Source organism: Otolemur garnettii, unplaced genomic scaffold (genome assembly GCF_000181295.1).
Source record: "Otolemur garnettii isolate 467f Iridium unplaced genomic scaffold, OtoGar3 scaffold00037, whole genome shotgun sequence".
NCBI classification, from domain to species: Eukaryota; Metazoa; Chordata; class Mammalia; order Primates; family Galagidae; genus Otolemur; species Otolemur garnettii.
This window is the reverse complement of record NW_003852432.1, coordinates 5,161,862-5,184,971: the sequence shown is the minus strand read 5'-3', so window position 1 is coordinate 5,184,971 and position 23,110 is coordinate 5,161,862. Positions and strand designations below refer to the sequence as shown.

At 34.3% G+C, this 23,110-nt stretch overlaps 1 protein-coding gene and 1 pseudogene across 3 annotated transcripts in view; both read right to left on the bottom strand.

Annotated features, from left to right (window-relative positions):
• Positions 1–2,680: 2,680 nt before the first annotated feature.
• WASL (Wiskott-Aldrich syndrome like) overlaps positions 2,681–23,110 on the bottom strand; it is a 73,944-nt gene continuing 53,514 nt past the window's right edge. For both annotated transcript variants that reach the window (XM_003789776.3, XM_023513230.1), the window contains exons 6-11: positions 22,038–22,206; positions 21,336–21,378; positions 20,171–20,324; positions 14,741–15,273; positions 10,588–10,696; positions 2,681–5,265 (exon numbers count right to left, since the gene is read on the bottom strand). In XM_003789776.3, the coding sequence (XP_003789824.1) occupies positions 5,204–5,265; positions 10,588–10,696; positions 14,741–15,273; positions 20,171–20,324; positions 21,336–21,378; positions 22,038–22,206 (1,070 nt within the window). In that variant the 3' untranslated portion in view covers positions 2,681–5,203. The remainder of the gene's footprint in view (positions 5,266–10,587; positions 10,697–14,740; positions 15,274–20,170; positions 20,325–21,335; positions 21,379–22,037; positions 22,207–23,110) is intronic.
• The window catches only part of LOC100966884, a 1,432-nt pseudogene continuing 747 nt past the window's right edge, over positions 22,426–23,110 (bottom strand). The window contains exon 1 of the transcript XR_153612.3: positions 22,426–23,110. This exon is cut by the window's right edge and continues 747 nt beyond it. The product of XR_153612.3 is annotated as a 60S ribosomal protein L4 pseudogene (transcript).

Sequence of the window (23,110 nt, the reverse complement as noted above, 5' to 3'; positions counted from 1 at the left end):
TCCAAAGCTGACTGATTGGGCTTGTAAATTATATTTGCCTTACAGACAATTATAGAATTGGAGACAGGAACAGCTGTTTCCCTGCAGTGACCTGGACCCACCGCCTTTCACCTCACTTGCTTCTTCTAACACCTCAAACACTAGATCAACACACTTCATTTTCCTGCCTCTTCTCCAGTAAGGTCGAAGTACAGGAAACCAAATTAGAATCTTCCCCTCTCTCATCAATAACACCACCAGGAAATTAGATTTAAAGTGTTCAGTTTGTCCTTGTGTTCCTTGGAAGAACTCCCAGTCTTTAAATTAAAATTATAGCTGCTGACTGAAAATTACTCAGAAAGATTAGTATGTTTTCAAAGTAATTTTGTCAGACATGTTGACTATTTACAAAATTCTTAAGTTTAAGCAAAGACAATTTCTATTTACACCTGTAAGAAAAATAATTTTGAGGTCTAATGGAAAGCTCAACCTCATTTCAACTCAGTAAGACATAACGGGAGTGCCCTGTGATGACCAAACACTCGGGCAATGTGGAGTGACCACCGTCACAGCCAGAACACAATCACATGCTTCAGAGTCAGAGGCTCGCTCCTCAAAGCAAGCCAGATTTTCTGGGCAGAAGATGGGCACAGGATGCTGGTAGTGTCCATCAACACCCAGATGTTATGTGAGAAAGAAAGGGTGACATTTGTCGCCATAAAGGTTTTAGAAACTAAATCTGTAATTTATCCTTAAATTTAAGAAAAACAGAGAAAAAGATACAATGCTATGGTACATTAAAAAGAGCAAATGAACTAATGTAAGATCTGGCTTATAATAGATACTTCTGACCTTGGGCAAGCCCATCTACTCTTCTGGTACCCATACCTGTGAAATGAGACCAGGGCTTGCTGGTACCCACATGCCTTCCTGTTCTGAGCTAACTCAATAATCTCTAAATGTCTTTCAGGTGTCAAGTATTTTAGATTTAAAGATGTATACAGGGGGACCTATCTTACTCCATTTTTGTATCTTAATGTAAATCACATACTTAGTTCTTAATAGTTGTCTAAATATGGTGATAGGTTGATGCTTAAAAAAAATCCTTAGATAGGCTTTGATGAGAGACCTCACACATTTAGAAATAACTAAGGTTAAATCAGTTCATGGGATGCCAATCAAGACAGAAAATGTGCTTTGTACAAGTTCCATAATGTAAGTTGATACTATTAAAAAGAAACTTCTTGTTATTCAAAAAAACTTAAATTATTAAGGTAGGATAGTTTAGTGATTAAAGAATTTAGGGGCCACTTCAAATTTAGGAGAAATTCCCCAATACACAAATATCTAAGCTGAAAACCACTTATAAACTATTATCTTCAATTTTACTGAAAATAATTGTGTTACTCCTAAGATGTCAATCTTGATGATGATGCAGGTGACCAGTGTTGATTTCCACTATTTGTGTAAAAGTAAATACACTACAAAGTATCAGTAACTAGCATGATCATTTTTTTTAAAAGCTGTGGTAAATAAATCTAGACATGTTTTATTATAAAGACAAATTTTTCAACAGGCTCCTCTGAGCAATTCAAGGTTACCATATATTGCGCACAGAAATAAAGGCAGTCTTAACACTAGCTACAAAGTATGTTTCCATTGCTGTGAGCTGTGACACCACAGCACTCTACTGAGGGCAACGAAGTGAGACTCTGTCTCTTAAAAAATAAAAATAAAAATAAAAATATATTGTATATTTACCTTTTCCCAGTGGCTCCCTACAAAGCAAAGTTAAAAAATCCATGAATAAATGACTAAAAGATGATAAAGGAACACTGTTTGAGAAGTGGGATGTGGCAACACGAGCAAGGTAAATGTGGGGAGGTAAAACTTCTCAACTTTTCCCTCCAGGCTTTTCTATTGCACCATAAATAGGCCTTATCTCCATGCTTGCCCTTTAGGGACTCCATTCTGAACACAGAGTTATTTCAGGAATCTCTGTTGATTAGATAAATGTGTGACAGGAACAATTCTGAGGCACATTTCTCTTTAAAAACTTCTTTTAACAGTCTGTTTAATACATTTTTAAGTGTTCATGTTTGGACAAGAGAAACCACTTTTTCACAGAACATATTCTTGAAATGGTTGTTGAACTTGGCTGTAGTTCTTAAAAGGCATTTTGTAGCATCCTACACTTTGGATTCCATAACTCAGTTTAATCTTTGGACACCCACTTGTGCCAGGGCCAGTGAAACAGAAAATTCTATTTATCAAAAGGAGTTTCCTGTTTAAAACGAACACCTTCTTTGATGTTTATTAAAAGTTATCTCTGTCCCATACAAACTGCTATATTAGGCATTTACTCAAACTAGCAGTAAACAAACTCTAGTATCATTCTGATTTTAAAACTTCAATATTTTTGATATGTGAAAAAGTTCCAAAGAGCCTGACCTTGCGATGTGAGTGCTCTGTATACCACAGTAGTGGCTTCCAGGGGAGCCAGGAGCAGCTGTCATGTTCCCCAACAGAACAGGGGTGTAACATTCTTTGGCTCACCACGTTTATTTAATGCCGCACTCTTAACTCTCAGGGCATGCTGTCTGTTTAAAGCTTTGCTGTGCAACTTTTGCTATACAGTTTAATTTTTTTTAATGCACTTTAATCTCTTAACAATAGACAAATAAAAACACACTGTTTTATACTATTTGGGTCAAATTAATTTTATTATGCTCCAAGATGAATTGCCACCAGTGCAACATCCTATTCACTATACATTTCAAAAAAAAATTCACATACTAAACAAAATTTCAGTTGTTTGAAAATGAAATGATTGAAAGTCTTTATGAATTTCATACATACAGTATGTGGCTAGCTGAAATTGTCTATCAAGTAGCATTTAGATATAAAAAGCTTCATGCTAGTTTGTTAAACGCGAAGCCTACCAGACAATCATTTAGCTGGAGCATATGCGGGAGGCTTCCAGACAATGCACAGGTAAGTGCTGCCCACGGTGGAAGATGGTGGAGGACTGATACATGCGATCTTTTATCTTACTTAGTAAAGTGGATTCAGTCTTCCTGCCTGGACTGAACTCCACAGCTGCTGTGTTTCAACAAATAATAATTTAGACTTTGCATAACAACAACAAAAAGTATTTTTCCTTTAAGAAAAAACAATAAATGCAATAATTACCTTTGGCAATTATGTACTCATCCTACACGTTTAAAATTGTTCAAAGAATTTATATTCTCTTCTCAGAGAGTAGCAGATAAATATTTATATACCAAAGTTAGCTGGAAAATCCTGAATTCCTTGGCCAAAAGTTAAGAGAAATCTTAAATTGGCATTACCTTGGAGACATCTCTAGGAAATTTAAATATTTTTTACAATGTCAAAAGGAAAATGCTAAAAATTATTTAAAATAATTATAATGTTCCATTTATCATTTTCACCAATTCCTAATTTTATTGGTTAATAGCTGTTCAGCCTCATCCACACCAGACGCACCAAGCCACAGTAGAAATGATAGTAAGCAGAAAAAGGTTTCTAGCAGCAGAGGGCACTGTTTTGCAAGAAACAAAAAGTCTAGAATCTTTCTCAGGTGCTTAAATTACTCTTGCAAGGAAGGTAACATTCTTTGAATAACTTAACTATTTTACTGCACCACTTACTGCTTTCAGCAACAAAACCTTTTAAATTATTTCTTATGATAACTAGATGTATGATCACTAGAGATTATGTGATAATTGGTTAAAATTCAAGCCACATCTTGCAGGTCCAGCCTGTCAAGATCATGCCAATACTAGATTTTGGTCGGTACAATTCTAGATAGCATAATTTTTAGTTGGATACTGTAACTAGAGTAATGAAATACATCTGGAACTACATTCTGCATATGACTCAATGTGAGAAAAATATGTCTGTATTTAAATCAGATAATTTTCTACCTAAAGTTTAAAGTAGGTAGGTGTGATAATTAGCACTGTAAATATGAAACAACCACCTTTAAGCAGATTAGTGTTTGGTAGCAAGGCAAGGAAACCCTAATCTTACCACATTGTTTAGTATGAATAGCAAATGTGCAGGTTGTCAAGTTTTATCTTAAAAAAATCTATCATTCAGTTATGCACTCTAAGGAAGTTTGACATTGGGACCACCAATCTTCTAAGAAACATGTAACCAAAATGTGATATTCGATAAAAACCTTGAGAAATCATCAAAATAAAAACTATGGCATCTTAGGTTCACCATTACAGTGCATTTCTTTGCCAACTAGATTAACCTCAAGCCATACAAACTGTAAAATAAAAATACTTAAATTCTACACTACTTTAGTATGTTCTGATTTATATAGCATTTTTAACCAAATGTTGGCATAACTTTAATGTATACTCCTTTCAGTTCATTTAGAATGAAGCTACTTCTCAACCCCACTCAAATGCCAACTTAAATAATTTTTCTGTTTCAGAGTATTGAAAAATATTTTTAAAATTTTTGTCAAAAAGAGCCTGCCACATTTGCTATAGCATAAACATAACCTCAGTCAAGAACAGGCATTAGGGTTCCTTATGAGTCAGCCTGCAAAACCACTGCTGCACCCATAACAGGCAATATTGCTTGAGAGGTGTGTTACACGGATTTTCTCCACTAGTATCTCTGTAGTGATTTTATGTAAGCATACTGCTGAATTTGACAAACTGCCTCAGTGTAGTGATGTCTAGAGAACTGTGCAATCTATCAGCTTCAACAATCATGGGTAGCATTGTACTCAACATGAAGGGGCTAAAGAAACTAAGGTTTGCATCACTTAAAAAAGAATGTAGTGCTATCCTAGATTTTTATAAGAAAATTCAGGTACAGAAAAAGTAGGGTATGAAAATAGTGTTTTCCTTCTGGCATTATAACTAAATTACATTAAGGTTTTTGTCAGTCTCACATATAATATTTAAACTCCCTTGTTGATGGAATGAAAAATATTCACAAGTCAAGTGAGCATCGTGGCATAAACTTGCACACAATAATAGGGAGTAGCTTTGTAGAGGATTATGACAAACCTTTACAGATTAAATGAGGTATTGCACAGATTAATAAAAAAAAGCAAAAAAGGCAACAAAAATATACAGCAAATTGGTAGAACATTTACATGATAATTTTACAGAATCCATAGACAGAAAGTAGTGTTTAGTATTTCACCTTAAAAATATATATATATATAATATATAGATCAGTCTTCCCATTCATCATCGTCCTCAAAATCTTCATCATCATCTTCATCTTCATCTTCATCTAGGAGAAAATCGAGACAATTAAAATATATGCATAAATAAAAGGATATTACATAATTCTTGGATGAGTTACCCTATTAACTCCTGAAAGACAAACGAGAATTCTGGTTACTAAATAGTTTAAAATAAATCTTGTAACATACACATAAAGAACTATATACAGGGTGTTGTCCATAAACTTCCTGTGCAATCATGTATGTGTGTCTGAAATTATACACAAAGCATTACTGAAACCAATCCATGGCGATGCTAGTGCTTAATACATGGTAAAGTGAATACAACACTGAAGTTGCAAATCTGGGACCGTCCCTTCTATGACAGTGCTGAAATTAAATTAAAATCAATCATATTGTGAAGTACGTTCAATCTATCTGGGAACTGGACTCTCTCATCTATCTGAAGAATACTGGATGAAATAAAAATGCTGTAATCTCTAATTTAAAGACTGCTCTAGAAAGTTTGCATTGGGGCTTTGATCGTTCAAAATAAAGTGAAGATTAAAACAGAGGTCAACAATTTGGAATCTCAAGCCTTAGTACGTGTATCTATCAGAGTTCAACCTGCACAGGTGTTAATGTGTAAGATCACATTTAGGTCATCCTTCCTGAACTTCAGACCTGCCTATCATGAATCCAACTACCTTCCTTTTCTTTTTTTTTTCCAACTACCTTCTTGTACATTTAAGTGGATTCTCAAATACAAAACTTCTGACGTTTTATCTCCTTCCTCAATTTTGTTCTCTCCTTCCACCTTAGTCTGCTCCATCTTAATAAAAGACATTCTTTTAGGTAATAGGCCAAAAACCTAGAAATTATAACTGCTTCCTCTGTCTTCATCATCCAGGCATCAAGTCTGCTCCTTCTCACCACTTCTACTGCTATTCTTCATACCGCCATCATACTCTGCTTGGATTATTACTACTCTATAGCCTATCTATCTCCTCACAACAAATGGAATGATATTACTTTAAGCTTAAAAATATCATGTTGCTCCCTTTCTTAAGGCTCTCCTGTGGCTGACTGCTGCTATTTGAATAAAATCTGATGTTACTCACTCTACAAGACCCCAGGTGATTTGCCTTGCTACTGTCTCTCCTCCTCTCCCAAGCTTTTCTCAAAATACCCTCTCCTTCAATTCACTATTTCCAGTAGGATGGACTCTTTTTTGTCCCTCAAACTTACCAAGCTTATTCCTGCGTCAGAGCCTTTACAGCAGCTATTTCTTCTGCCTGGCTGAGTCTTTTCATCTTTAGGTGTCACTTAAAACCCACCTCCTCTTCTTTCCTGACCACGCTATAGGTAATGTATAGCTTTTCCCCACAATCAGTAATTGTGTATCCCATTTTATTTTCCCTGTAACACTCACCACTATCCTAAATTCTTCTATTTTATTTGTAGTTCTATATACAGTCTTCACAAGAGAACATAAGCTCCATGACAGCAAGGACTCTGCCTGTGTCATTTATCATCATGTCCTTAACACCAGAGCAGTGCTGCACAGAAGCCGTTCAGTAAGTAGTAAGTACGTGCTGAATGCATAAATATTAGATGTCAACAAAGTCTACAAGCAGAAGTCTACACTGTCACAACTTTTCAGAATTACTAGCCTCTTAAATACATGTAGTACTTGATAAAATCCATAAAGGCCAAGTTTGCAGTGAAACAGTGGCCAAGCAATTGCACTTGACAATGAGCAAGAGCCTGTAAGAGCTGAGTACCTGACATGTGTGGGCTAGATGCTCATCTTCCCCATATAAAATAGACTTTTTGAGCACTAGTGTTAGACCTTGAAAATTAACAAAAGCCAGACTAGATACAAAGATATCTTGCTTTGGCTCCAAACTATTACTTTTACAACAATAATAGTTACTTTTATTTATTTAAGTCTGGTGGTCAGCTCTAAATTTTTATAGAATTTATTTGGAAAGGAGTTCAATTGACTTTGTGTTAACTTTTGTGTTTACTAGTAAGGGAAGTAATTTGCAACCCAAGGTTTTATTAGACATGCTTCACAAAATTCACCTGGATGAAAAGCATCATGTATACCCAACTGTACTGGCATTTACAGAATGAGAAAAGACAGGAATTTATCAGCATCCATGGTGGACAGAGTAGCTAATAATTTCATCACCAGGTACCAGTATAAGAACAACAGTTAAATGGGCCCAGAAATGAGTAAAACATATGCTATGCGTTTATTACATCATCATGCCTACTATGTAATGTTACTTACATCTTGAAGAAAACTTACTATAGGGAAGTATTTAGCAGGACCCACAGACATCAAAACACAGTAAGCGCTTCCTCATGACCATGTTATTTCACAGAAACCTTACATTTCCCTTATCTAGGCAGAATGAGAGTCTTTTATCTCTGACATTAGTAGCTATCAAGATTCTTCTTGAGCATTTTCCATATACAAAGTTATCGTTTTAATTTTCTTCTCCTATGCAGCCTAAATTTCATGGTGGTTAGTCACCTGAGTTTACTCTTGACAGTTTTAAATTCTAATTCTTAATTCTTGCCATCTCAAGCTTTTGCACAAGGCTCAATTCAATAATGTGCTCCATGCAGTCACTGTATTCATTCAGTGATCCATTATTCCTGCCTTCCAGTGTCTCGAGTAATATGGCGGCCGATGTTCAAATAGATAAGCTGAGGCTCAGTAGTGATGTCAAATTATTGCTGCATGTTATCTAATATCTACCTGGGGTAAAGGGGCAGTGAGAAAAGTCTATAAACAATTATCAATTTAAGCCATCATACTTCAGTACTGTCAATATCAATTGCTATGTTGTCAAAGCTTGTCTAACTTTTTAGTATGGAACAGGCCAGAAAATTATATATTTAAGGGTTAAATGTGTCCATTTGCTGATGAGAATAATGTAAATTAGCAGATAAATGTTTTCTAAATAAACATTTAGAGTAGTAAAACAAATGTAGAAAAACAAAGGCCCCTTTTGACTGTTTTTAAAGAAAAGGTGTTAAAACTACAATTGACAGGTTGTTCAGCGACCAATTCTAGTGATGGGCAGGAACCTTAACTAATACTAAGCCATAAATGAAATAGAGTAGGGGTCTTAATAGTTACAATCTCTATTTCTACCCTTCCAATTAAAGCACAATTCCCTGTCCTCATCTTGGATATATCAGAAGCATTTTACTTAGATGATCACCCTGTTTTCCTTCAAACATTTCTTCATCTGGCTTTTAGATACCACCCTCTCCAGCCTTCAGATCTTATTAAACCTTCTCTTTTCTATCTATACCCACTTCTTTGCTGATCCTGTCCAGTAACCCAACTTCAAATACCATGTAATCTATGGCTATCTATTAATATGCAAATTTATACTAACAGTCCAAACCTTTCCTGTGAATTCCAGACTCATAACCAAATAGCCTACTAAACATCTACATGTACATCTGAATTAACAGGCATCTCAAATTTAATTATGTACTAAATAAAACTCCTACTTTTTCCTCTCAAACTTCCTTCCAAGACTTTCCCCTTCCTATTAAGAAAATTCCACCCTTCCAGTAGCTCACATAAAAAATCTTAGAGCCATCTTTACCCTTCTCTTTCTTTCAAACTTTACTTCTAATTCATCACCAAACCTAGTCCCCATTCAAAATGTAACGAATATCTAACCATTTCTCATAGGTGCTACAACCCGGTTCAAACCTCCATCACCTCTTACTGTCATTAATGACTTGGGTCATTAATGTTCCTCTGCTAAAGACTCTGTCATCGCATTCCAAACAAAAGCTAATATACTTTTGGTGGTCTCCAAGCCTTTATTCTTGGCCCCCTACTTCCATTCAGAATTTACTCCTACTACTTTCCCCCTACCCCCCAAACCCTGCTCAAGCCATAATGACCTTGTTTCTCAACCTCATTATGGACTTCACATTGACTGTTCTGTCTATCTCACACTTTCCCCAGTTTTAGGTCTTTACTCAAATGTCACTTCAGTTAGGTTTCATCATCCCATTTCAAAATGAACCTCTCCCCCATAGCATGTCTAACTCTCCATCTTGTTTGTCAGCTAAAAATTTATCATCCTCAGTATATGTCACCATTTAACACACTATGTATTTTTCTAATTTGTTTATTGCTTGTCTCTCTCATTAGAATATATTCCCCATGAAGGCAGAGACTGTTCTTGTTAAAATTTTATTATTGTTTCACATAAATATTTATGAAATGAAGTAGCCTGGTCCTTCTCTGCAGTGTAGTATAGAAACAAATAAGTCTATAACAAATATTGCCCAAGTATCTTAGCTAACAACGTCCCTACAGAGAAACAAAAAAAAGAAAAAAGGAAAGCAACATTTATTGAGAGTTTACTATGTGATAGGAAATCCACTGGTTACTTATACACAATTTTTATTTAATTCTCACATTCATCACATGACTTGGGAACTCTTTCCATATAACAAAAAACTGAGGTTCAAAGAGATTAAATCATAGATCTAATAAGAACAAAAATCCAATCAGCACAATCCATATTCTTGTTCTGTGGCTCATGCCTAAAATCCTAGCACACTCTTAGAGGCCCAAGACAGGAGGATCACTTTAGCTCAGGTGTTCAAGGTCAGCCTGAACAACAGCAAGACATCATCTCTACTAAAAAGGAAAAAAGAAAAAGCAATATGCGGGTGGCACCTGTAGCTCAAGGAGTAAGGCACCCACCCCATATGCTGGAGATGGTGGGTTCAAACCCAGCCCTGGCCAAAAAACCACACACACACAAAAAAAAAGCAATATGCATATATAAGGTAGTATGTGGATGTTTAATAATAAAATCAGAATAGGTCTCAGAATAAGTGCTGGTTTATTCACATAAACCTTTTAGGAAATGACAAAGAGGTTTTTTAAAAGTTAGTATTCTACGGTAAACTCTAGAAACAGTGGAAATTATCTAAATTCTTAGTCCTAACTTTTACAGATCAGAAAAGCCTCCTAAATTTCTTATGTCTTAGGAATGTCATAGGGATAAAATGCAAAGAACTCAAGCCTTGTTTAGAGGTTGTTAGTTAGGGATTCTATTAGTATTTCTTGCTAAAGGAAGCAAAACTCTCATTTTTCTAAAATTGTTCTTCCAATTTATGGTTACGATTGTGGTGTGTGGACATCCATTAAGCTTTACATAGACCAGTCACAGAGGTAACAACTCTTTTCCAAATACTACTTGCTCTACACACTAGAACCAGAATTAGCAAGCTATCCAATCAGTACAGAGAATGCTAGTGACAATCATAAAATACGAAGAACAGAATTACAAACATTTGAATTTATTAAACAAATAATCACATATAAATACCTGAAGAATGAATGGCTTTGCTCCTTTTCTGCATCACTTCCATTAACGCGCCCACAATTCCTGAAGTGGGGGCCGGGGTTGGTGGTGTAGACTCTTGGCCATCAGATACCTTAGAAAAGAAGTCAGCAAAGCTCAATTAAAAAAGTCCTTAGTAAAGAATCTTTGTTTTGAAAAGTCTTAAGCATTTTAGAATCACTTCTTACCTTGAAAAAAAAATTAAAAAGAAACTATCAAGCCCTGGACAGGAATTAACTAAATGAAGAAGAAATAAAGTACTGTCTTAAAACAATTATTCAAGAAAAATTTCCTCTCCTTAATCTATAAGCCACTGATACATTTCTAAGTCAATGTGTATGTTTAGGTTAATAATCTAACCCTCTCCTGAATACTTGCCCTTGCAGCTGAGTTATTTCTGTTCATTCCAGTACATAAAGCCTTAGATGATAAACTCTAAAACTACTACCAAAGGACATATTTTATAAACCTAGGGTAATATATAGATTCCTGGAGTTGTTAGGTAGAAAGCATACTTAAGATATGTAAGCGCAACTATAGAAACTTATGTTTTCCTAGAAAAATTTAGTTCTATACCTTTATATATATTTATACCTTATGATATACAATTATATATAGTAATTCAAAATGAACCTTCCTTCTCATAGTATATAACTTCGCCTTAAGCAAATCAGTTGAGAACCTTTCAAAATATATTTGCCTCACAAGGCAACTAACCATCCCTAACTCAAGTACATCCATTTGCTCCAAATCATAGTTCAGAAAACACAACAAAACAAAAACAAAGACTCTCATTAAAATCTAATGTCTCAGAATGACAGTCTTTACAAAATTATCCTTGCTTCCAACAATCATACTAAAAAAGAGAGAATACAGGAAATCTGTAGATGTTCAGAAAAAAAAATTTAGAAGGTACTGCTCTAAGTGCACTTTGAGCAAAGGGAACAGTTGTTCTTCCATACTCATTTTGTGAATTTTGTCAATGGACTTCTACTATCCATGTGAAGATATAATATTGGCATAATTAAAGATGAAACAACATAGTTGTACTAAATAATTGCCTAAGTTTTTAAATATCCATTTTTATTTATTTGAAATTCATCATCTCCCATATACAAAATTATTTTATTAAGATAAACTTTGCATTTTGCTCTTTACAACGCTTCTCCCAATACTACTTGTTCTTTCTGAACTAAAGACATTTATTTTTCTTTTTTGAGAAAATTCATAGTCCCCCAGAAAACACAAACTCATTCATTAGTATTTAGGCTTTCAGGATTATATATTAACTATTACCAGTATAGAAGTGCCACAAATGAAAAAGATAGCAGAAATAGCTTCAGAGCTTTGTGTTTCTGCAGGAGGCTCTCAGAAGTAGGGCAGCAACCAGGACACTGAGACTGCCTCTACGCAATGTGATTAATATGAAGGATAGAGTACAAAGCAAAAACCCAACACCGTCAACAAACACATTCTGAAGAACTTACTTGGACAAGGTGCTTATATAGCGCTGCACTACTATAAACACAGAGTTCAAAACAGGTGAGCACCTACATAACTGCTGCTAGCACTTTAAAGTACATCTGTGGCTTTATGCTTATCATATTCATCATAGAATAAATCAATGATTTATATAAAAACATGTAAAGAAACATAGCCAGAGAAATTTCAACCACAGAATGGTTACTTTAAAAAAAAATTAAAACTGTGGGCTCCGATCACATGGATAACATGCCAATTATGTACTGACTATATACTCTATGACAACACACTGAATGCAATCAAAAGGAAAGTGGTGGTGATGCTGCTGCTGATTTTGAGACAGCATCTTGCTCTGCTGCCCAGGCTCAAGTGCAGTGGTGCAATCACAGCTCACTGCAACCTCAAACTCCCAAACTCAAGTGATCCTCCCCATTCAGCCTCCCAAGTACAGGGGAATGTCACCACACTGGTTATTTTTATTTTTTATAGAGATAGAGTCTTGCTATGTTGCCCAGGCTGGTCTTTAACTCCTGATTTCAAGCAGTCCCCCCACATTGGCGTCCCAAAGCACTGGGATGGGAGGCCAGGAATGAGCCACTGAGCCTGGCTGGGAAAAGGGATTACCTAAGATAAAAAATGGCCTTCTCTTCTACATATAGAATGGGAATTACAAGGTATCCCAAAGTCACCCCTAAAGTCACTATATACAGAAAATGGGAGACTGTAGTTAATTTATCTTTTATTTACAAAATATGCACTACAAAATTTTATAAAATTTTACAAGGCATTCATTCTCCATGCTTTGGCCACCTCTTTGCAAAATTCTGTAATGAGTATTTTGTAAATAAAGGTACTTTTGACTATAATTTCTCATTTTCCCTATGTATAGCAACTTTAGGAGATACTTTTGTATTTTTCTCTCTAAAAGAAATTTACAGATCAGTTGATAGGTTTTTTAGGGGGGTAAGATTGAGATAGGAAGAACCGATAAGAATAACAGAAAATTTAACTTACCAGCTTTTTAAATTAGGAAAAGAGGATTCAACTTTATTCATTAAAAATAAAACATCAACTTATTTATAGCTAAATGAGAGAAAATACAAAAGCTTGTTCTGAAAAGAAAATAGAAATGAAAAAAATAAAAAGGTAGGATAGGAGTGGAGAGACAAGGGAATGAGAATGACACGGGAACTAGTAATGATTCCAAGGTAAAAGCTGATAAGTAAATGACCGTATTAAAACCTGCTCTCCACCTAAACTGTGGCCATTTTGGCATTAATACTCTCCACCAAGCACCCTTAAAGTTCTTCAACTGCTTCTGAGAAATCTTCAGTCTGAACTAAATGGGGAAGGGGAGCAAAGATGATTGCTCACAGGTTGATCTAAGTGCTATTCTGAATACATGTAAAGAAAAGATATAGATGTACTTTAAAGATCAGATACTCCTTAAATCTCTTAAATCTATGGTATGCTAAGTTTAAGTGTTTTCATTTGATTAATTGTGCTTCCTATCCATCACTTTCCTCCTACCCAAAGCTTGTGAGATTGAAAAGTTACTTTAATCCTTTATTTTCCAAAACAATTTTCAATTAAAATATCCTTTGTGGTCTTCATTTTCCTCATAGAAAAATCTCCTATCCATTACCTGATTGAAGTCATGTAGAATACATTACCCATAAAGGCTCAGAAGGAAGTAATTGTAGACAGGTTAGGCTTTAGGTAGGAGTTAGCAAAGTACAGACCATAAGCCAAATCTAGCCTGTCCTCTGGATTTGGGGGGCTTTTTTCTTTTTTAAACCTAAACGCTAAGGATGGTTTTTACAATTTCAAACAATTTTTTAAAAAATAACCAAAATAAGAGAATTTATAATATATGATATTCAATTTCAGTTTCCAAAAATAAGTTTTACAGAATGCAACCATGTCCATTCACTTAGGTATGTCTGTGGCTGCTTTTGTGATATAGCAGCAGAGCTGAGCAGAAATGACAAGAAACTATAAGGCCCATAAACCTAAAATATTTACCATCTGATCCTTTAGAAAAACGTTTGCTAACCTCTAGAAGATTAAATGATCACCTCACCCAATTCGGATAATCCTAAATTATCCGCTGTCACTGTCAGATATTCTATTAGAACTCTTTCAATTTTCTGTGTGATTTAGAATGTGGAAACTTTAAAACATGATTTAATTTTCATAAAGTTACTAGTTTGGATTTACCAAAGTGATTCCAATTGGTTTGCAGTAGGGCCAGTTTTAATTTCCCATAATTTAATACAAATTTTTCTTTAGATTGAAGTACCTTTCATTTGCAAACATACTACAAAACTGTATGAAATATTAGAAAAGGTAAAACTAATCTACGGCAATCAGATCAGTGACTGTTTCTAGAAGAACCAGGAAAAGGTATGAGGGAACATTCTGGGGTGACAGAAATGGTCTACATTTTGATATAATGGTTACACAGTTGTAGGTATTTATCAAAACTGAATTAAAAAATTATACATTTCATTGTACATAAAAATATTAACATTCCTAGGATTAAAAAGCTAAAAAGCAAAAGAAAAAAGCAAAAGAATAAACTTTTCTTATAAATTACTTTAAAATGCCATTGCGACTGATACATGATCTGAAATGAAAAGAATGGATTACTTACTGATTTTAGTTGAATACCCTGTCGTATCTGGTCTAAAAGTGCATCCCGTCCAGAGCAGGACACTGGTCGACTGTTCTGTTCCACTTTTTTTAGCTGAGCACCCTCTCTAATTTGATCTAAAAGAGCTGCTTTGCTTCCCGCAGGAGTTGGAACTTGATGGTCTCCATCGGAGGGGAGACCAGGAGGTGGTGGAGGCCCAGGTGGAGGCGGAGGCGGAGGTGGTGGAGGCGGTGCCACTGACCCTGCCACTGATAGAGGTGGAGGTGGGGGTGGAGGCCCTGAAGGTGCTGAGGAGGGAAGGGCTGGAGGCGGAGGAGGGTACATCCTATTTGGTGGTGGTGGAGGGACTCCTACACCAGGCCTAGAAGGAGGGGGTGGTGGAGGTGCAGCTGTGGGAGCCCTTGAAGGTGGTGGTGGTGGTGGAGCGCCTCTTCCTCTGGCAGGAGGAGGAGGAGGGCCTGAGCTATGTGGAGGGGGGGGAGGAGGAGGAGGAGGAGGCCCTCCCCGTGATGGTGGTGGAGGAGGTGGTGGTGCTGAAATGAAAACAGAAAAAAGAAGGCATGTTTTTTTCCCATACAATCATCATATTGAAAAGCAACTCACCTTAATAACTATGAAAAAAAAAAAAACAATACCAACCAAAAAACCCCTTATCTTTGCATTTACTTTTAAAAGTTCACTGAGCACATATGTTATCTTACAATTTTATTTGAGAATTCTCAGCTTCAGTATCACCTTCCCGTTGCTTCTTAAAAAATACTGGCTAAAACAGTAGAATTTAGTTTTGAAGAATCAGTACCACTTCTGAAAGTAAGGGGAACAAATACTTTTCTACTTGACATAATAACAATAACAAAATCATAATAAAATTAAGCATTTTGTTAATAAACATTATTTTACATTTTAATAAAAAATTAATGAATACTGCCCTTCTTTAAAGAATCAAGTGTATTTAGCTTTTTTTACAAAATCACATTCAGAAGTATATAGTATGGCATTAACACATTAGAATTTATTCACATTAATTTGAGCTAAAACTCAAACACCTTTCTTTTAAAATGTAAACCTTTGTCATCCAATTAATATTTGTACTTTTATAGTATAATGTCATATATTTCTAAGTGATAGTCTGCAATTCTAGTAATGGCATTATAGGACACTGGGTGCTCAGTTAAAATGGTCAATTACTTATTCAGGAGATACAAACTGATGATTAACTGATATTTCTTCTATAAACTGCAAAATGGAAGCTATTAATAAAAAATTACCATTGTTCTGTACTAATGATATTTGTATTCTTATTCCACTAAGTGAAAATGTCAGATATAATAAGAAATCAAATTCAAACTATAATGGGGAATATAACTAAAACCTTACTATACTAAAATTTACTTTATTTCATGATTTTACCAGCAGTATACAAAAATTCACATAGTATATTTCATTATTTCTCCACTGAAAAACAGAAAAATTAGTATTTTTAGGAGAAATCCTAGAATCTATAACAACTATCTGTATTTACTGACACAAAGTATAATAAGGTATTGATGGATATTCCTACCCAACCTATGTAATAATAAGTATCTCCCTTAATTACAACAAATAATTGGATACTCAGTAACACAATGATGCCAGAAGGGAAAAAAATTCCCTCACTTTAAAGGGGGTAAAATGGTGTCTTACAATTTCATTTGTCATAATCATAGGAATTATGCTACAAAAACTTAGCTGAAAGCAGGAGGGTGATCCTGCAGGCTGCTGCAGTAGGACGCTCCTATGATAGACTACTCTCAAGGTAAATGGAGTCTAGATGGTGTAGCTGAAATTCACTCAATTTTATAAAAGTACTCAAAAGAAGGAGACCTAAAACTAGCTAAAAACAAAGTCCTTTACTAATATATTTTGCAATCAAAGAGGAAAATAGGAATATGGCCTTTATGCTATGTATACACCCTAAACGAGATAGTGCATCAAACCCTTCAAACATATACAAAATTTCATTGTAGTAGGTTTTAGTTGTATACTTCAAATAGCAATAATATTATCTAGACTGGAATTTTTAGGATTTGGTCATCTGTTACAGAAGAGGAAAAGGACTCAGCCTATCCTATTAAATAAGGTAGTAAATAGACCATCATTTCTTGCTGTTTCACTAAGAACTTTGGATTCATAATTTTCTATATGAGTTTTACATACAAAAGACTAACATCCTTCTGAACTTGCAGTAAAGAAATTTATGGAGATAATTTGTGGTCCAGTTAACCATTTAAATAACACTAATAACTCTTTGCTCAAGAAAAGAAAGAACCTTAATTTATAGTGAATAATTCGTTAGCTACATCCTATTTGAATACAGCACAAGTTCAGTATTTCTGTTATCTTGAAGTAATAGTAAACTTCTTTGTATTTTCTCAAAGAAAATATCTATTACCAATTTTCAATTTTTACAATCATTACATTGTATCAACATTAAAAGGGAAGCATATAAAAGACATGCTATATCCCATGGTAAAAATGTGAATGAATTAAAAGAGGAGAGGAAAGGACAGAGGGAATGGTGTTAATTAGCCTTACATGCACAAAAATGTCTGTCAGGCAGACACTACCCACCACTGGGAGCAAATCTATATTCCACAGATTTTCAAAACTCTAAGTCACTACAAACACCAGAACCAGAATTACAATAGTATTTTTTTAGATTATTTTTAAAAATAAACTAAAAAGCATGAAACAGAATTTACAACAATAACTACTACCACCAAAGCTTAGTTAAAAGGAATAAAGAATGGAGCGTACAAAAAACAATGATTTTCTTGATGGCACACTATAAAGAAAGGCTGATATACTTAAAAATACATAGTCTTTCAGATCAATACTAAGAGTACAAGTAGATAACTTCCTAGATATTTATAGGAATTATAAGAAGAAATCATAAAATATTAACTTATGCTTTAAAAATGCAGTATTATAGGAATTCAAGAAACACTAAAGAACCACTCTTATATACTGTCATCAAGATAAAACAAATAAAAAAATTTTAGCCAAGACAAATTCAAATTTATGGAGAGACTATCAACCCTCTGAATAAGCACTTGCAGAACTCTGTGTGTTTATGTTTAGTTCCTTTTCCCCAACCCAAATTAATGTATAAACTTAAATTTATTTTATACGTTACTGAAAAAATGTCAAGTGTGAAAAGCAATCACTAAATATAAAAAATATAATTAGTAATGATAAAAACAACAGAGGTGCTGTGGGAAAGATTTTTTTTTTAAATCCATAGAATTTCAATACAATTACCTAAATTACAAAGTAAAAGCTTTGATTCATAAAAAAAATTAGTTTCCTTTTATTTTAGTGTTTATATACCCAAAACATTAGTTTGAGTACAGGGCAGAACCTCACTGGAAGTTAGATCTGGATACAGAATATATGCACTTTAGTTGCTCTGAAAATCAATACAACATAGCATACATAATTTGGAGCACTGGGTCAAATAATGTCTCACACAAATACCACTCCACTGTGGTAGACCTACAGAACAGATTACTATGAGTTAATGAACTTGAAACAACTGCATATAAACAAAAAGAAATATTGAACATCACAAGTCTATTACTTTTTTATAAACATGATCACATGAATTTATACCGTAAATATAAAGAGATTTGATTCAGTAGGTCTAACAAAGCCTATTTTTAAGACAAGTTCATTAATTTTTCCCATTCTAATTTACTTTTTCATATTTTTGAATATTAATTTATATTCTGTGCTCTGCTTAAAACATTTCCTAAGGAAACATTTTAATGTTTTATAATTAATTTATATTATGTGCTCTGCTTAAAACATTTCCTTAAGAAATTGTTCATTTGCCGTTCTACTATTCCTTTTTAAAAATTCTGTCTTATGAAATCATTCTTTGGCAACTAAAAGGTTCCATAGAGTTAGGTTCTTGAATATGGTAAAAATTGTTCAGACCTTATCTTTTGTTCCTGGAGAATGTTTTTTAATGCCTGTGTCTTTTTTGGTTTGTTTTAGGTAATTCAATTTAAGAAAGGCCTTGCCTAATTTAATGTTTTGAAAGCAGGCAAAATAAAAAGCACTAATAATAAAGTTTAAAAGCCAAACCTAATCAAGTTAATATGGTCAACTCTTAGTTTATTCAGGTGATAGAGAGAGAAGCAGCATAGACAGTCCAAAATTGTCAAGAGTAATTCATAAACTTATAAATTCAGAGAACTGAGCAATGGTGAACATCACCAGGAAATGTAAGGGGCAGGTGGGTGGTAGTGCTGGAGAAAAAGAAAGTCAAGGAACACAGAACAGTTCAAGACCTTCTACCACCTGCACACTAACAGTAACTGACTGGGAACTTTTAGAAACAAGGGTACTGTGCCCAAGGTGCTTTTTAAAAATGCACCGCATTTGGAAATGTAATTTTCTGCACAGTAAGGTAATTAGCATCATGCTAGTTTCAGAAGAACACTGAATAGTAATTATGGTATTATAGTTGTTTATGTATCTGTCTGCATGCTAAGATTATAAGATTTCTGAAGGTAGAAAACCTTCGTATTTAAACATCCTGAGACTAATGCTGGTATAATGATTACTGCATATGTCAGTGAATGAATCAATGAGTCAATCAATTCATCAAAGACTGAATGAACACTGGCAGTGAAAAGACACAGGTAAGCCAAATATCTAATTTTAAATGACAATTAGGATCTTCAGAAGAATGCTTTAACTGAAAGTTTTACTCTGCTATACTATTATGAGTATGCAAAAACTAGGAAGAAGAAAAGAAAAGAGTTCCAAATTCACAAGGTGGCAAAGACATGACTGTCATATTGGAAAACTGAGTTACTTTATCTGTATTTTACTGCAGTAATTGTTACGAAACAACTAACATACAAGGTGCTTTAATAAACTATCACATCTTAAAAGGCTGCAAATTGTGCTTTCAAGTACCAAAAAGAAAATTTTAGGCTTTATCCAAGAAAAAGTGTATTTCAAAATTAATAGAAAGTTAGATTTATATTCTGAAAATGTTTACATTACTAATTAAAAGGTGATTATATTTAAATTGCTATTTCTGAATTATAATAAAAACAATTTTAGTAGTGGTTTCTAGAATTCATTAAGTAAAATTTAGGCAACCATAACTCTTTATTCTAAAATAGAATATCTGAAAGATTTTGCATGAATTTTCACAAATTTAATAAAAAAATTTTAATAATAAATGAAAGCTTGTCAAGTGTTTTAGTTATACCAAAATAACACTAAGATATGGTATGATGGGTGACATAACTTGTCCATAAATTCAAATATTCTGCTCAAAAAAAGGTTCACATGAGTATGTCTTCCATTAAACTGATCTCAAAAGATTCAAGCAAAAAAATTGGTAAAAATGCTTAAATAGAAATAAGTTACCTTGCCTTCGTAGTTCATTTTTAATAGCTTCAACACCTCCTGTTTTTTCAATAAAGTCATATATAGCTTTTGATGTTTCCTTGTCTTTAAGTTGTGCCTCTGAGATTCCACACATATCAAAAAGATTCTTCAACTCTGGATCCAAATTATTCAGCTACAACAGATAAAATAATTGCTAATCATAAAATCTATCCCAATTAAAAAAAAGCATGATAAAATTTAATTCACATCTGTATCCTTATGAAACTATTTTAAGTTTATAAACTTCTAACATGGCTATATATTTATATGCTTTTTTGTTTTTTAAAAGACAGAGTCTCACTTTGTCGCCCTTGATAAAGTGCTCTGATTATCATAGCTCACAGCAACCTTATACTTTTGGGTTCAAGCGATTCTTTTGCCTCAGCCTCCCAAGTAGCTGGGACTTCAGGGCCATAATGCCAGGCTGTTTTTAGAGCTGGGGTGTTGCTCAGGATGGTCTCGAACCTTTGAGCTCAGCAATCTACCTGCCTCCACCCCCGTTTTCCAGAATGCTAGGATTACGGCTAGAGACACTGCACCTGACCCTATTTATATGCTATTAAATTTTCTTATTTTTTAAAAAAACTGAACAGGGAAGAAACAAGAATAGGTTTTCTAATGGTGAGGAGACCAGCATTCTAGTCCTGGCTCTGCCTTTATTAACGGAATCTTAACATTTTTACATAATCTCTGAATATTCAGAAATGATTACAATACTTTCCAGCAGTGAGGAGACCAGGATTCTAGTCCTGGCTCTGCCTCTATTAACGGAATCTTAACATTTTTACATAATCTTTGAATATTCAGAAATAATTTCAATACTTTCCAGTAATTTGTTAAATATTCTCCTGAAATTATTACTCAGCGGAAATGTCTTGGCTTTCAAAGCACAAGAATGTTACTTACACAGTACACATATATAAAACCAAGGAATACTAAAAATTTGTCTTTAGAGACTTAGCCATGAATCCTATGGTTAGAATCCTATGGTTTCAAACCTCAGTGGCATATATAGCTAAAACACAAATACATTCATATAGACACCAGAATCCACAAAAATGAATAAAGATAAAAATCTAAATATAGGCCGAAACATTACCACATATTTAGAGGAATAACATACATGGTGTGAAAATACACTTACATCAAAGCCTGTGTTTGGATCCCAACCAACATGACCAATGTGCCTAAAGGAGAAAATAGAAAAATACAGAAAAATAAAATGCATATAAGGCACTAAAACCATAATATATATGAAATCAAATAAACATTTGGCTTTGAATTTTTAACTTGAGTAGTCTTCATAGCCATAACCATACTCTGGGAAAAACTATGTATGAGCAGTGAGGAGACCAGGATTCTAGTCCTGGCTCTGCCTCTATTAACAGAATCTTAACATTTTTACATAATCTTTCTAAACATCTATTTCTTTACATGTAAAACTAGCATGTGAGAATTAAGAATTGTGTATGTGAGAAGACAGGAGTTTATAATGAACTATGCAAATAAATGTTTGAAATATGTCACATAAGTATCAAAGGTTTTACTGCCTCTAGGAAATTTCTAAATACTATTTATAGAGCAAAGTGAGAAATCATTTTTTGTCCAGCAATTATTTAAAGAAGTAACTTTAAATTTTCTCTTATGATAAGACAGAAAAGTAAACTGTAAGATTCAAAGAACTACTGAGCAATTGCTTTAAAAAAGCTACAATTAATCCATAGTTAAAAACGTACGCAAGTGATGAATGCAAGTATCCCCCCAAAAGAAAACAAAAACTTTCTAACAAGTTAAGAGCAGCAAGGAATAAATCAAAAGTAAATTCAAGAACAACAAAAGATCTTACTGAAAATTGCTTGGTGTCCCGATATCTGCCTTGGTTAATCTCTTTTTTTTTGCTTTTCCTTTTTTCTTTTCTTTGGTATGAGAGATGTTGTTAACTTGTGGACCATAAAATCTATTTGTTGTGATTTCTGGGTTTTTTATGTCAACTGTAGCCATGGGTAGATTAGGACCTACAAATAAAGTCAAAAAAAAATATGAAAAGGATATCACTTAAAGATAACAACTATATATAATCATAATTTATAATTTAAGCATTTTTTCTGAAGTAGGACCACTCCATTATTATAAATTAATTTTTAATTTAAACCTACAATTTGTTTATAAGAAAGTACTGCCTAAACTTTAAAACCTCGAATAAATTCTTAAACACACTGCCATAGTTGCATTATTTCTTTTTTTTTTTTTTTTTCTTTGCTCAGGTCTTTATTCAAAATAAACTGTCCAATATGATTTGACGTTTATGGAATAAACATTAAAAGTTTATGCAGTAGGCTTCTTTTCTTCTGTGGTAGGTTTCTTTTCTGCTGGCTTCTTTTCAGCTGCTGGTTTCTTGGTAGAGGCAGCCTTTTTTCCTACCAGAGGCTTTTTCTGCTTTTTAACACCAACAGGCTTTTTCCCCTTCTTCATTGCTACAGGCTTCTTGCCTGCAACCCCCTTCTCATCTGACTTGGCCTGTAGTCTTGCAGCTGCCTTATCCACCCGAAGTTTGTGATTCCTGGCCTGGCGAAGAATGGTATTCCGGCGCATGGTCTTTGCATATGGGTTTAGCTTCAACATGATTCTCAGGTTTTTCAGTGGATTCTTCTTCAGGACTCTGCGATGAATCTTTTTGCGTGGTGCACGAAGAGCTCTTTGGATCTCTGGGCTTTTCAAGATTCGGCTAAGGTCTGTGTTCATCATCTTGTGCATGGGAAGGTTGTAGTTACTCTTAAGGGAAGCAGCTTTACGCCAAGTGCCATACAGTTCATCTAACTTCCGGAAAGCACTTTCAGTCCAAATGCAGAAACGTCCCACATGTCCACCAGGAGCAAGTTTCAAAATGTTCAGCTTGCTTACATTAAGCAGAGTAATTCC